The 16,975-nt window shown below is 36.4% G+C and overlaps 2 protein-coding genes across 8 annotated transcripts in view; one reads left to right on the top strand and one right to left on the bottom strand.

Moving 5' to 3' along the window:
• LOC120485597 (uncharacterized) overlaps positions 1–16,975 on the bottom strand; it is a 78,384-nt gene that overhangs the window by 32,562 nt on the left and 28,847 nt on the right. For 4 of the 7 annotated variants that reach the window (XM_089122681.1, XM_089122688.1, XM_089122682.1 and 1 more), the window contains exon 3: positions 14,369–14,479. The exons of the other annotated variants lie outside the window; for them this stretch is intronic. In XM_089122681.1, the coding sequence (XP_088978807.1) occupies positions 14,369–14,479 (111 nt within the window). The remainder of the gene's footprint in view (positions 1–14,368; positions 14,480–16,975) is intronic. 7 annotated transcript variants of the gene reach the window in all.
• stx1b (syntaxin 1B) overlaps positions 1–16,975 on the top strand; it is a 45,298-nt gene that overhangs the window by 2,363 nt on the left and 25,960 nt on the right. Inside the window, exon 2 of the mRNA XM_039681416.2 lies at positions 16,186–16,260. Within this exon, the coding sequence (XP_039537350.1) occupies positions 16,186–16,260 (75 nt within the window). The remainder of the gene's footprint in view (positions 1–16,185; positions 16,261–16,975) is intronic.

Raw genomic sequence — 16,975 nt, 5'->3', positions numbered from 1 at the left:
GACATCAAAAAATCCAAAGAGAAAGGTTAATGTATACACACACAAACATACACATTAACCTTTTACTTAGTTTTGTTTTTTGTTATCACAGAGGAACCTGCCATTAAACAATCTATTAATTTTTCTGGCTTTATTTAAACAAGACGGTACGTTTAATGGCAGGTTCCACTGTGATAACTTAACATATAGTGTGACAACATGCCTGCTATATCACAAAAGGTCAATGTGTCTTGATTGAACCTTTTTCCTGCGTAAATGTTCAAAAGCCTTTTTGGAAGCAAGACTTTACAAGGCATCAGCCCTAAGACATATTCACCAGAGTAAAATGTGTTTGATATCCTAAAGCATCATATACGGTCTACAACAGAGAAGTCTCTTCATGAGTAATGACATGTGTTGGCTGAAAAGCGGATAGAGTTTATGTCAGCATTGGAGCGTTAATGTGCAGAGGAAGCAGGCAATAAATATGATTAAAAAGCATAACGTTTGAAGAAAAATTGTTTCAAATCCTGATACTAAACATGCACAATGTATTGTTGTGCTTCAGTGCCCTGTAATGTCCTTGAGAGAGGCAAGGTTGAATGTCTGTGTCTCTCAGCCTTTCTCTTTTTTTTCTCTGCCTCATCTAACAGGCTTGAGAGGTAACGTCATATTTAAGACTCCTAATTTAAATGATATAGGCAGTGAATTAAAGTTTTTGTTGTGCCTTAAGAAAATGGAATATTAGACGGATAGTTCATTCCAAAATGAAAATCGTTTCTTTCGTCTGCTGAACACAACAGAAGATATTTTGAAGAATGTTGGTTCCCAAACTGACCATTGGCTTTCATTGCATGGACAAAATATCGAGATATTCCACAGACAAAAAGTTACAAGGGTGAGTAGGCCTAAATGTTGACAATTTTCATTTTTTGAGTGAATTATTAAGAATGTTTTGTTTTGTCAGACCCAAGTTAAAAGCCCAATAAGTTACAAGATATGTCTGGATGTTGTAGCTTTTTAGTATAGGCGTAGTGTTTAAATATTGAAATATTCTGAGAACGCTGAATATTGGATTGAATATTAAAATTCATTTTTAGTGATATATGACTGCACTGAAGAGCTTTCTCAGATCAGTTGATAGTAGGACGTGGTTGCACATGATATGTATATATTTCAGGTAGTTGGCTAATGAATGGGTGAGAATATGCAAACTGTGGGGGAAATGTAATTTATTGTGCATCAAAATAAACAAACAAGCTAAATATATTTGTGTTGGAAGCCAGTCTTTGTAGAGAGCATGGTATAAATCCTTTCTTCATCGTAATAGTGATATGTTTTGGAATGAACATGATATCCAGATTATTGTTTGGTGAAAAACCGCAGGTGTGGACTGACTGGAAAGTTGGCAACCTAATATCAATTTACTCAGAAGCGCCAGGACTATGTGACATCACATACTGTATCTTGCCCAGTTTTGTCCAGAAAAGGAGAGGTCAGACACATTGTGCTAAATGATACTAAATGAGTGCTAATAGATTAGCAAATTATGACCATACACAGGTTGTAAACTATAAACTCAATAACATATTTGTAACTTAATATCACAAATCTGGGTGCAGATATGATATAGGCCTCTTTGCTTAAAAAATAGGAAAAAAATAAATGATCTAAAATGAACACACACCCAGATAACTGTACATGACCAAGCAAAAATTGCTTCAGCAAATCAGTAGGTTTATATAAAAATGGGGCATAATTGGTTGCATTTTATTTAGGGATTTTACTAGAACAAACACAGGGAATATGGAAACATAATGCTTAATGGCAACTTTAATTTTTTTTTTTGAGTGGACACACTTGTTCGGACACAGAAACGGATTGGATTGCCAACCATTATTTTATTTCGGAATCAACAAAAATAATGTTCTGGATCACTGCTACCTTATTTAACCCAGAGGCAAAGGCCCATTTGTGACTAGTTTGGTTGCTAACCTGTTAGATGCTCAAAAAGGTTTTTGTTTTTTTTGAACGTGTGTGGTATTAATTCTCTGGACAGATGGAACAGAAGCAGGGAACCCCGGTAGCCGACGCGACACACAGAGAAAGTATCAGAAAAGATAAGCAGTGAGCAGCGCTACAGCTGACGGCAGCAAGAGCTGAGCTCATGGGGAAAGTGAACTCGGTATGTGTCTTGTCAGCCAACGGGGCCGGAACAGGTAGATAACAATTGGCAGAGAGAAAGAGACGGGAATATACGGCTACATATGTGAAGCTGGCCGCAGCCCAACAACAGATGCAACAGACAGGTCATGATAGGCCACGGATGTGGCTGTGTCAGTGGGAAAAGGGAAGAATGAAGCACTGCGGGTATCAAACTGCAGTACGGTTAGAGAGGGAAGTGGAATTTCCCCAAATCTCAGAAAAAGGCGGAATGGGAAGAGGTAGAGACTAGAGAGAGGAGAAAAGAAAGAGGCTGTGGAGGCCACAGGTACTGTAACAGATGGAGAATAAATGAGATGCATCATAAAGACATGTGGTTAGGAGATAAATAAAGGTTTAATGATTCAGTTGTGGGGTTATTGCGCTAAATGTACACTGGGTAGATTTGCTGATGCGCAGGAATTGGGTAAAACTGCTTTGTAATACTGTAAAATGAATTTTGAATGTAAACTGATTTTGGTTCGCTCTTTTTGCATATAAAAAGCTCAGCGGTAGGTACACTCTCAGAAAAAAGGTACAAAAGCTGTCACTGGGGCTGTACCTTTTCAAAAGGTACACTTTTGTACCCAAAGGCTGCATATTGGTTCCTTAGTGGTACATATTATCACCTAAAATGTACATATTTACACCTAAAATGTCCATATTACCACCTAAAATGTACTTGTTAGCACCTGAAATGCACATATTACTACCTAAAATGTACATATTAGGACCTAAAATGGACATATTAGCTCCTGAAATTAACATATTATCACCTAAAATGTACATATTAGCACCTGAAATGTACATATTATCACCTAAAATGTACATATTAGCACCTGAAATGTACATATTAGCACCTAAAATGTCCATATTACCACCTAAAATGTACGTGTTAGCACCTGAAATGTACATATTATCACCTAAAATGTACATATTAGGACCTAAAATGGACATATTAGCTCCTGAAATTAACATATTAACACCTAAAATGGACATATTAGCACCTGAAATGTACATATTAGCACCTAAAATGGACAAAAGTTTACCTTTTGAAAAGGTACAGCCCCAGTGACAGCTTTTGTACCTTTTTTTCTGAGAGTGTAGTGCAGTGAGGATGCTTTGAGATTAAACTGAAATGTTTCCACTTAAAATAGTAAAGATTTGATGGAAACTGGAAACTGGGGCTGAATGATACAGGCAAGAAGTTAAAATGGTTAAATGTTCAAGTAGTTGAAGGACTGTCAAGATTCTTTACAGTCTAAAACCAGATTTTGAAGAAATATGGCAATGGATGCACCCTATACATGCTAATGACTTTGTCAAGAATCTAAAGTGTAGGACTATAAAACCTTTTCATATTGAAACAAATCAAAGTTTTTGATCTGCTATAAATACATTTTTTCACAAGTGCACTAGTATACACTTAAGTGGCACTTGAAAGATCTGGATTCAGTCTTGAAAATATCTGTATTGAAGATATCTGATATTAGCTTGCCGTATTACAAACTACGTCTGGCTGATACCTCACCTCACAGTAACTTTAAAAATAAAAAATATATATATGCAGAGTATACATACATGGTATCAAGGCATACCCAACTTGGGTCTACACAATTGATCTCTATTTAGATTTCTGGAAACAATTTCTAAGCTATATAGTACATTATAACCAAACACCTAAAGAATAATGCAGATAAGGATGGACATGTCACAGTTGTGACATTTTAATGTAAAATTATTGGCCTAAGCAGATTTAGATTTCTATGTCATGGACTATTGATTTTTTACATTATTGTTTTATGTCCAATTTTTATGAGACATGCGTAGTGGATTTATGAGCTATACAGTGACCCCTGCAGGTCATACCTTCCACTGACCACTGAAAATAGCTAGGCTTTCTCCTCTACTGGTTAGCTTTGTTGGGATGGGAATTGTAAGATCCTTTGCGAATCGCATTTCTTAAAGCGTTTCTTATTAGTTAATGATTTTATGAATAGTTTTATTACACTGTAAAAAAATATTGTTGATTTAACTTAAAAAATGAAGTAACCTGGTTCCCTTAAAATTTTAAGTTCATTGAAATGAAAACATTGAGTTAATACAATGGAGATTGATTTAATCATCAGAAACTCAAAATATTATGTTATCTTAACTACGTAAATTATTTAAGTTTAAAAATGACATAAAAAATGTTGTGATTACAAATCATGAAAATATATATATATTTTTTTTACAGTGTATAGTAATTTTACCTGAGCTTAGACTAAAACAATAATATTTGAACATTATTTTCTTTTAATTTGAAGCAATCTCTTTTTTTTGGATGGGTATTTTTGACTACAAGTTGTAATTCTTCTGAATCAGTGGTTATAGGCTGATTCAGACTGATTTTTTATTTTATTTTAATTTTTGTTGAGCAATTCAGATCCAGCTTAATGACTCGAAAGATTAATATCTTACCAATTTAGGAAACACTGGTAGCCTATGTTTGTGAAGACAATCCAATAGAAAGTTGGTTGTCTATCTTTTGCACTCACATCTCTCTCTCTCTTTCCCTAATCACAATTAAATCAGACTGCAAACATAAGTCAGCTAAAACGATTTATTTTTGCCGTGGTGCAGCGGATTCAGAATAGCAGTGCTGGAAACATTTTCATGGTACTTTAGTGCTAAAGTTTGATGTGTATAGGATGTGCTCCCCTATAGTTTTATAGCAAATTAAGACTTGGACAGTGAACACATAATAGCATCGAAGGAATAGTTTAATCTGTCAGATACTCACGCTTATATCGTTCCAAACTAATATGACTTTGTTTTTGAAATATATATTCTTTTGTCCTAATCACTTTGATTGCTGTTTTTTTTTTTACTGATGTGCTGGTTGCTCCTTTCCTTTCAAACTTAAAAAAAAAGGATGCAAAAGCACTTTAAAGGTGTCATAATAGTCTTAAATTTCAGTCTGTTCCTCAAACAAAGCTACTGTATGGATTCGGAGACCAGCACATTCTTCAAAATGTCTTTTGTGTTCCACAGAAGAAAGTCAGTCATAGAGGTTTGAAACAACATAAGGGTGAGTAAATGATTTTGAATTTTAATTTCTGAATGGCCAGTTCCCTTAATCTGTCTAAACATATGGGTGCCCACTGAAGTAAGTGGATTTTGTTTTGTTTTTTTCGTATGGTTGCACCACTGGCAATTACTGAAGAATTTGAAGAGGGTGGTCTTGTCAATAACAGCATTAGTATTGATCCATTCTTTTATTAATCCATTTTCCTTCATTTTTTGGCTTTTGAAGAACTAGTCAAATACAAAAAGGGATTGAATTGCAATGCATTTTTTTTTTTTAAAGATTGACTCCAATATGATTAAGGTCAACAAAGACCTGACTATGGCAAAAGTGCATGATGAATATAAATTGAAGTTGCAGATGAACAAAATGTTCATACGACCTTCTACTAAACTATGTTTCACTCACATTTTGCTTCATCATGGTCAAAGTGAATGAAACACTGTGAATGAACATCTGCAGAGCATCATCCATGATATTGGGTCCGTGGCACGTTTTTCACACCATGTAATGGAAAATTCATAATAGACCAGGACAATCTTTTGTAAGCGACGTCAAGCATCGACATCAAGCAAGTTAGACTGAGGTCAGGCTGCATGGGCTTTCAATTTCATTAAGACTGAATCACAGTTTTCCCTTTCTGACCAGCTCTGATTTAATTCCTTTTAGTCATGCCCACAAAATATCGCCCTGATGGGTCATTTCAATAGATCGGCGAGATTTGCCACGATTTAAAAGTTACAGGGGAGGATTTATGCTTTACATTGACTGCAGACAGAGAATGAGTCAGCAAGTTTCTTGTTCATTCTCCAGAGGCTTGCTGTCATTTGAAGATAGTTATTTTTCATACCCGTTCATTATATACTAATGTGAAAAGGCAGTGGCTATTCCAATGGGAAACAGAAAATGGTTTTGATCAGTACTGGTACGTGGTCGAGATGTCAGTCCCAACCGAAGTTGTTGTGTTTCTAAGAAGTGTCTGTTTCTTTGGAGCTGCTGCCACATTTCACAATCTTCTAATTTTACTGACATTATTGTGAATATCATCATCGAAATATTTTTTCATGATTTGTTTCCTTATTAAAACACTAAATGTTCAAGGATGATTAATAGTTTACCCAAGCTGACATGTTGTGTTATAGACTTTCCTGAACACAGTTTTGAACACAATTTATTGTAATCAATCATAAAACAAGCCATGTTTTGCAAGAACTATCACTTTGCTAAGAATAGTATTGGTTGCGTAGCACATGCAATATGATTCAGTAGCAAGAATCATGCTGTTTTTCTTTTGTAAAGTTGTTTCTAAAAACGTGTTTTAACCAACACTTTTCGACATTTTGTTGATTGCTGGTTTCTATTTTTGCAGTTTAACCCTGCCCACAGTAAAATCTCATTGGTCTAAAATTACATTTCTTGTAGCTTTACATTAAACATCTAATATCTTCATTCTAACATACATCGTTTTTACAGATATCAAATTCTGCTGCTGTAAAGTTTATTATGCAGTAATATTAATTTTCTTATTTTTTAGATTTTGTACAGTTTTGGTCATTTGTCTTTTTTAGTGAAGAACTTATAGTTAAATAGTCCTTGATTCAATTTTGGATTGTGATTTATGGTCTTTTATTTAGGCTTGTTCACATCTGCCTCCATTGATTTCTAATGGCATGAGGTTACTCAAATGACTATATGCTCTCAGTTCTTTGACAAATGACTCATCAACTGTCTATTTAGTTTCTTCTTGTTATTAGCCTCGGTTTATAGCACAATTGAACTGGGAATAACCCCGTCCCTTGGGTGGAGAGAAGGACATCATGCACCAGACAACACAAAATACACAATAACGCATCTTCCTCCTCTTTTATACACACTCACCGCCAGTTATTCAAGGTTCCCTTGAAGGAACATGGATATTGCTAGACATGAGCCAAAATTTTATGCAGTAATTATAAATTGCTGAGCCAAAATTAAGCATACAATCTAATAAAATGATCAATTTAATGTGATTGAGGATAAAGGAAGCCATGTTTTGCAATAACTACACTTTTCTTGGAATAATATTGGTTGCATGGCACATGCGATGTGGTTCAATATCAAAAATCATGCATCTTAAAATATATTTTCCATGCTGTTTTATTTCTTGTCTTGTCTCATAACGGAACACGCACATCATTTGGTGTTGCTAGATATGATGCAAAATTTAATGCCGTTCCTCAAATGTTTTAAATGCACCACTATATCGAAAGAATCCACGGGTTAGAGCGGGAATGTGATTTACTTCCACTTTGGAAATATAATCACATTTTCCAACACTTCTTGCGGTTCCTCGTGTTTGTCAACAGAAACTAATGCAGTATTATGAGGCTAAAGGAGGTTACTGTCTAACGCTGTAAGGACTACTGATGCCTGTGGCCAATGGCCTTCCTCAGCGCAGATGGGCCAACGGCAGGGATGCAGGATTATGACACTTCTGCATTACCCCCACACCTGATTTTTTTACCGCATTATTCCACGAGAACCCGGCACAGATTCAAGTGAAAATTTCCGAGAGCCTGCCGTATACCGCTAGCGAAGGTCCTGGTCACCTGCTTGGAACGGGATAGTTTTTTTAAACGTCCTTTTCCGGAGACAACTTATTCCACATCATTCTGGCCCCCCTCCCCCATCACTCTCTCTCTCTCCCTGTGGAGGTCTGTCTCTCTCCCCATCCCCCTCTCATTGCACTTTCCTGACCCTCCCCCTACAGCTGCACACTTATTCCTCTTGATTCTCCCTGCCACACACTCATACACTCTTGCTTTCGCATCCTAAGCATACTCACTATTGCTCGATTCCTGCCAAGGGCTTTTTTTTTTCTAATCGCAATGTGGGTAAATAAATCAAAGTATGAAAAAGCTGAAAGTGACACACATTCATTCGGTGGAAAGCACCACTTGAGCAATTCAGCGTGTTCTGACACTTATTATATGTCAGAATATTTTTTTGTAAAATAAAGAAAAACAGAAGTATTTAAAAATAACAATTAGGCTAAGTATTTCACATTTTTTATTAATATTGTTAATATTAACTAAAGCAGAATTTGATGCACTCCTTTTGGGAGTGTGAAACTTTTATATCATTGCTGAAGCGTTTATGCTGTATATTGTGCAAGTCAATTATTAAGAGCAAAAATAAGATACTTGGTGACATATTAAAACAATGTACACATGTACCGATAAATGCCCAAATCGTGTTTGTATGCGTGTTTGTATTCCAATCACTGCGTGGGTACGACTATGCCTGCAGTATATTGTGAGGACAGTTTTATTGCAGGGACAATGTCATGTCCTCTCTGCTGCACACCACCCACCAGTCTTTAACACCGCCAATAAAACAACTAAAACAAAATGGCTTCCTGTCTAGTTACGGTACAGCTGGTTTGCAAAATATACCATTAAAACCAGCAAGTCAGAAAATGTGAATATGTCACTATATTTGTTTCATTTTTGGTTATTATCCACTTGGTGGGATATAAATTCTGGCCCACTAAAGTAACGTAATAGATGCAGCCTAGCAAAATCAGTTCAGTAGGATGGTAAATATTAGTGACAACACATTTCATTTTATCTTGACAGCATGAAAGGGAGGCCCTGAATAATTTAAAGGTAAATATCTGGATTCATGTACTCGGACAAAGTTCCTGCAGCTCTGGTAGAGTGCATGACTCTGGCAATCTCAAGATCATGGGCTCGATTCCCGAGGAAGGCATGAACCCTAAATGTAACGCAAGTCACTTTGGATAAAACCATCTGCCAAATGCATAAATGTAAGCTATCCATCTCAGACTTTATATGGAGGTGAGTCAATTACCTGAGCTAACTACCTCCAGAGGTTCATGCTAAAATAGGGCAACATGGGATTTCTCACAATCTGATTCAGAAATCATAATAGTATAAACCCTACAAAATAAGTGAAAATGGCTATTTTTAAAAATGTTACATGTTTCTGGAACAAGCAGCATGTCTTGAGTTTTACTTGTTGTCCCAATGCAAGCTTGTCTTGTTTGAAGCTGGTTGACAATTGGACTCTTGATGGCTAAAATTAAGAAGTATAATTATAGACCAGTATAATTCATTAAATAACAATTTATGGTAAAACTTTATTTCAGTTGTCCACTTTAGACATTTTTCTAACTATACTTTGAAACTTCATGTCAACAAACTCACATTAGTCTAAATTGGACCATCCAAATAAAGTATAACTGGTTACCAGTGTTGGGTGTAACTAATTACTAAGTAATTAGTTACTGTAATTTAATTACTTTTCCCTTGAAAATGTAAAGTAAGGGATTACTCTTCATTTATCTGTAATTTATTTACAGTTATCAATCCGATCTCACAGCGATTCATATGCATTTTATGAGGTGTCTAAATCGTACGACCGCACTCGTACAAATTCGTTTGAATTTACAGTAATCTAATTACACTGTTGAAGAGGTAATTAGTAACTAGTAATTAATTACATTTTTAGAGTAACTTACCCAACACTGCTGGTTACACTTTATTTTACAGTACATGTACTATTTACAGTGTAGTTACACAAGAAAGTACTGGTAATAATGCAACTACATGGGTTAAGGATAGTACCTAGTTATAACCCCGCTATTGTTATTGCTATAAGTACATAGTATGTACATGTGGAACAGGACTGTAAAATAAACGTAATTTTTCGTGTTCCACTCCGTTGAGCGCAGAAGTCTTTCAAAGTATACTTCATTTGGCTTTGTATACTTCATCTAATGCACTCGAGTCACTCGCACATGCGCTGTTGTACGCACACCGTCCGCATGAACACATAAATTGGGCAGCACGCGGACATTGTTCGCTGACCTCCACGAACCCTTGTGACGACAAAAATGAGTGCTCAGACCATTACAGAATGCAGAGGGCTGAAGTATTGGGCTTTAGACATTGATATATTAGATATGATATTCAAAATGAGTCATACAGCAGTCATACTTTGTCTCCATGTGTTGAATCGTCAGCATTTTATTAGCCACTTCTCTCCAATGATAGACAGATGATGTTGGAGCATGCACATGCTTATCATGCAACATAATCTTCTTTAGTTTTCATTCATTTTTCCTTCTTAAGCCATAGCAGGAACCTACGTTCGACATTATCCTGAGTATCTTTATTTAGCGTACACTTTCTTAATGTGGTTCTTAAGTGGTGGGCTGCAGATCTAATCTGATTGGTTTATAAATGATAAACTTCAGTTCAGGCGTGTGTTTGTTAAAGTCATGACGTCTTTCATAATAATAAGATAATCCAAATAAAACGGTCATAAAATATATAGTTTCCCCTCACAGCTGTGCTTAGAATTTGTCTCCCTGTGGCCTGTACAAGTATAACATTAAAATAATTTAATGCAAGTTTTTTTTAAGTAGCCGTGTAACAAGCAGGGTAATCTACAGTCATGGACGGTCATTGGCAAAACAGATGCTCTCGGGGTGATACAAGACCAGATCCTGAACACCCTGTCTTTATTTTGCGATAATGGCCCTCTGATTGTATAATATCCCTTGCTTAAAATGAATCGCAGACATTTGCTGTGTACCCAAATAGACTATAATGACCTTGGGTTGCTTATGCTGTAGTTTTGCAGAGGATCTGTCATAAGGCTGGCAATGAGTAGATGTGACATATCCCCAAGCATACAGTGGTGCTCTTTAAAAAAAAAGAAGCCAATATACAATATGAAAAAGAACACTATCAGGTTTCTTTATACATCTATATTTAATATATATTTGGATTGCAGAGAATGAAAAGTAATAACCTACATTAAACCATAAAGGATTTGTTGTTGTTGTTGTTGTAAGAACTGGTCAAATGAATACCCTGAATGCATTGGAAGTCGCTTTGGATAAAATTCAGAAATGTACAAGTAATCTGCCTTAAGGAAGGCAGGTTTTGTGTTCTCATGACCCCGATACGACTCTCTTCCTCGTGTGCAAGACCAGCTAAACAGCTAATTCATTTAAAGATGTGTTTTTAAAGCTGGACTATTTTAAGTTGTGAAACACCCCACAAATAGCATGAGATGCAATAAAATGGCCAAATGCAACAGCATGATGTCAGCACGCTAAATATAGCTGCTAAAAATATAAATGTACATATGAAGAGTTCAGATGCAAAAGCCTCTAAATGCCATTTGAAATTTTCTTCTTTAATGATGATTTTTATCAAACTTGTATATTTAAGTTCAGTAATTTCACTTAAATAACAATTAATAGGTAATTATCATTGCCATTTAAGTGAAATCACTGAACTTAAATATACAAGCTTGATAAAAAATGATCATTCTAGAAGAAAATTTCAAATGGCACTTAGAGGCTTTTGCATCTGAACTCTTCATATATACACTAGCGGTTCAAAAGGGTCAGTATGATTTTTTTTTAAGAAATCACCATATTTGAATGATTTCTGGAGGATCATGTGACACTGAATGATTCCGCTGATTCCACTTTACCATCGCAATAAAAAAATACATTTTAAATACATAGACAAATAGGTATATATATTTCTAAAATCAAGATAAAAAACATGTATTCTGTTGTTTGATGACTAATAATGACATCCCTAATAGAGCCCGACCGATAAAGGATTTTGAAAGCCGATACCGATACAAATATTTTGGGGTTTTAAAATCCGATATTCCGATATATCGGCTGATTTTTTTATTTTTTATTAAATACTGTTGGATTTCACACACGTGTAAAAGAAAAACTTACTTTTCTGCACAAGATACATTCGATACTTTTTCTCTATGTCTAAATGTTCACTCCTCGCAAGTATAACTTATATTTTACAATGCAGGAACTGTAACTAGAGATATGCTAGTTATAAATACAGTAATCATTACTTTATTTAGGCAGAAAAAGTTCATTGTGGTTTCCAAGCTCATTAATGTTAACGTTAGCGGTCTTCCACTGACGATAGTGGCATTAGCTAGCTTTGTGGTTAGCTAGTCTATGCTGAGGCATAATTTAGCAATAGATAACATCACACTGCAAATTGTTAAACATACATTTTCAATATAACATGCCAAGGAGAGATGATTGAAGCGTGTTTCGTCCATTTTTATTTTATTTTTTAAATATTCATTTATCGGCCATTATAATACCGATATTTTGGAAAATGCCTAATATCGGCCGATAATATCGGCCGGCCAATATATCGGTCTGGCTCTAATCCCTAATGAATCTTGTGCTACTTAATTAATGTCAAGCCAGTATCAATCTCCATTTCCAGACTAATATATTTTGCGGTAGTATCAAATATATCTCTAAAACAATTCTCTAAAATGTCTCCCCTTGTTTTAGCAGAGAATCCCTTCTTGTCACTCAACAACAAAAGGGATGAAAGCAGATATGAATTGTTTATTGCTGTCCCACTGTGACCCTTGTCTAACATCGTAGGAGATTTATTGTCTCCAAACTCTTCCCCCTGACCTTATCTGTGCTCTCCAGCTTTGTAGACACAGAATGTGTCTTCCCAAAAAAAAAAAAGGCAACAACATGTGCAGTATCTTCCATCATCACCCACACACTAACCACACTGGTAGGAGGCTTCGGTGGCACAACTCAGCACTTAAATTCAGAAATCCACCAGGCCTCTCCTCCTGAAATCTGTTGCTATAGAATTATTTCGTGAAGGTCATTAGCGACTGATATTGCGGTACCGTAGACATACAGCACAGGGGACCAGCGGCAAAGCCACTCCCCATGAAAGCAGATGCTGAGGGGGCAGGGAGGGCAGGGCTCGGGAAGGGAGCGGCCAGATAAGAGGAGAAGCAGGCGAGTAAACATTAGCACGGCTGATGAGACAACACACAGGCCGCTTTCTGTTACTATTTCATTGTGCTTTGCCATGAAATCCTCGTCAAAGGGAAATGCATAGAATCTGGTCGCCAAACCAGAAACGGCTAGCAAAAATGTTGACTATGCAATTGTCAGTAGGCTGAAAGCATCAAACATTTCACCTTTGCTCATGGGGGAAGGGACTTTATTGCCATTATCTGATGACGGGAGAGCGAAAATAGCCTCTGCATGAATTAAATGATGTTAGCTGGTGATAGACAGGCTGATGCATCAATCACCCGACAGGCAGACAGTTATGTCTTGCATTGCTCTATATGCTGTTGTAAAATCTTAGATTAAAAAAATTCAGCTCAAGTAATAGCCAGTTGTCAGTCTTATGACAATGTATTCTTGTAAATTTATGTCAACCAAATCAGCGCCAGAGTACGAATTGAACCTTTTTGCCCACCCACCGCATTGGCTTTTTAAGCAGCTATTTTTTTTTTCTATTCAAATATAATATATTATATTATTATATCGCGCCAGAGCACAAACATTCACCCTCCATTTTTTGCGAATAATGCCATCCATATACTACATACCTATTACTTTTAAAAGGAATACTTTATGGTCTGCCCAAGGCTACAGTGTTAAACAGAATAAATAATTATTTTTGACTAACTGTCCTTTTATAGACATAATTGGTGCTTATAAAGGCATTAGACAAATATTGTAGTTTTTTACTTCGCTTTTATAGTTTTGATTGGAATACATCATATCAAGTTGGACTGTCGCGTACAGTTTTTAACCGCACAAGTTGAAACATTTGTAGTATCCAAAGCTTAAAACAAATATGATCTGAAAATGTCACTTCGGCAGAGAGTTAAAACTCCATTCCATTCCAATGGAAATGAATAACCTCTTGTCGCAAGTATTTCTTCTAAGAATTGCAAGTTTTTGGGGAAACCTGTTTCAATATGTTGTTTTCAATAATGCATTACTTTATTATTTAAAATTAATTTAATTATTCAAGTTAAAGGGGTCATGAACTGTATTTTTAAATTTTATTATATTGTTGTCTGATGTCAACTTATGACGTTTTTGCATTCAAAAACATCAAAATGAATAAGTAATAGGCTATTTTCTACCCTAGTTTTGAGCCTAGCTGAAAAACGCTCGGTTGTTATGGGCGTCTCGCACTGAAGACTTGGAAGTAAACGCCCAATGCTGTGAGTGGATAATAGTTTTGCATATTATAATGAGTTTCAACTCACCCGTTGATGCACGTGGGGGAAACTGTTCTGAAGACGTCCAATGTTGTAAAATGTCAACCGGAATGATTCGCCCATACATGTTCGACCCAGAGTCCGTGTGTTGCACCATTCCTGTCAGATCCAATATAGACGGCACAGCAACGTTCTTTACTCTTAATCGGTCTGCAAATCCAGTCTTGTTTAAAAAGCATTCCTCAGTGAAATGAAGCAAACAGACGGACAGTGTTTTACCTCATCAGCTGGAACGTCATTAAAAATATAGTTTAACCATGCAGTCCTATTGGAATCCAGAGGAAGCTTATGCAGCGACTGTCTTCTTCCACAACCAGGCATTGCACACTATTTTGTTTTGCTCGGTAGCTTGAACCGGTCTGTCATCGCGAGGTAGGCCTATGTTATTTAGCTATTCGTGTAATGGTGAATCGGTGGGCGGGGCTAAACCGTGGGGGGGTGTGGTGTTTTATCCTCTTTGACGTCATAGTTCCCCACTTGGAAAAACGAGTTGTTTGCTGAGCCTGGTGTCAATAAAAGCTTTTATTGGACTAACAAGGACGTTTTCAGTTAATATGATGACCTCTTAGACGTCAAAAGCTCAAGGAAAATTGGATTTCTCAGTTCATCACCCCTTTAAATATAAACATGCCCTGTCTCTTTCATCTGCATGAATATAATATCTGCTCTCTGTTTCAGTTTATTACAATTAAAAATATATTAAGAGTGGTGATGACAATAGCTCAAAATCCTCATAAAAGCTGTATTACACTCTAAAAAATGCTGGGTTGTTTTAACCCAACTTTGGGTCAAATATGGACTAACCCAGCCGTTGGGTTAAATTTTTACATTACATTTTTAACCCAACATTTCGGGTTTGTCCATATTTGACCCAAAATTGGGTTAAAACAACCCAGCATTTTTTAGAGTGTAGTTTCATTGGCAACAATGTCACTCAATTGTCCAAGAACCAGTTCGTAAATATTAATGATTAACGCTAAATATTAACGAGTGCCCATGAAATTCCAAATCGTGTTCCAGTAAACAAGATTCACACTCTTGACTGTCACTATAATCTATGTTTTCTCTTTGGACGTAGCCGCTTCATCGGGTGCGAAGCAGTGTGCTTGAAATGAAGAGCTATTAGTTCCCAGAAAAGGTGCCGTGGTTGGGACGGGGGATGGTCTTTATGGCTACACACACAGGAGAACGTCCTATTCCACTCAGTGTGGATTGGCCGTGCAGCTAATCTGAGATCACCCTCCAGCTATCCCCAATTCTCAAACCAATATGTGAACACAATCAAACGATCTTTTAAATGTGACACCGTGTGCTCATCTGGAAACATGTGATTTGCATTAGTTTATTAGGCTGCCCTACTTTATTCCATATGAGAAATGGAGAAGCAGCTGGATGTGTTGAATACGGTTGCTCTTTTGTGTATATGGGCCATTATCTCATCACTGTGTTCTTGGTCGAGAATATTGAGATATTGAAGCAACCAAAAACAGCAGCAAAGAATTAATCTGCATTGATGGAAGAAATGCTGATTAATACTGGTGATTGCTCTTTTTTGAGCAACTGTCTCTTTAAGATGATTCGCTATAGTGTTGTATTCCTCCTTTGTAAGGTAAAAACATCTAATCCAACCAAATACACTTCTCCTATTTACATACCATTTACTGTAGAGGTATGTTGTCCAACATTTCATTTTATTTTCACTCCGCGTTTGTCCAAGTTATTGCCCAACATTATAAAAACTACTAAAGAAATGATTTTTCTACATTATTGAGAGATTCTAAGTGATATTTTTGTTTTCCTCACAGGCTAAGGACAGTGACGATGATGAGGAAGTCGTCCATGTCGACCGGGATCACTTTATGGATGAATTTTTTGAACAGGTAAACTTTATCTTACGGCAAATATCATATCCAGTTATGATTTCGCAGATGTAGCTGATTTGATTTGCTCATCATATCACTCTGAGTGCTGCTGTCATTAATGCAAAAGAGAGACAAACCAATTACTAAAACATTCTGTGATTCATGTAAATATTCGATTTCAACTTATAGCTGGAACGCACTTAGGGCCAGATTTATTCGTGTAGGCATTTGTAACTTTATTGGCTCTTCAAACTGTTGATAAAACCACATAACTACACCCCGGCCTCAGGTCGTTTGCAGTGGAAGGGTAAATAAATAACTGGTTGTTTGAATAAGTACAGCATTTTATTTTCTCAACAAACACTATGGGCCAGATTTACTAAACAGGGCAACACAATCCCATAAAAGTGCCGATGGGAGAGGAAAGTTCTGCGTGATCTACTGACGACGTGCAAATGAAAGAACACACACGCAGGATGTGCAACGCAATCAACCAAGAGCAGCGCAAATTAGCGTCAGGTTTAAGACATGTTTTTTTGGGCGGTAAATAATGCCGCAGTAAATTGACCAGCGCTAACCATAGTAAATCACCTTGCGTGATTCATTTTAATACTCTCCTACAATTAATTTTGCGTCTGAAAGGGAAACTCCTACAAATCCATTTGCAATAATAACTGTTCACGGCTTTTCAGCGCTAATTTTTTAGTTCGTGTTTTTAGAAATCCTGACAGTA

Source organism: Pimephales promelas, chromosome 18, assembly GCF_988280905.1.
Source record: "Pimephales promelas chromosome 18, fPimPro1.hap1.1, whole genome shotgun sequence".
NCBI lineage: Eukaryota > Metazoa > Chordata > Actinopteri > Cypriniformes > Leuciscidae > Pimephales > Pimephales promelas.
Note: the sequence above shows the minus strand (reverse complement) of the source record. Positions and strands in the feature narration are given on the sequence as shown.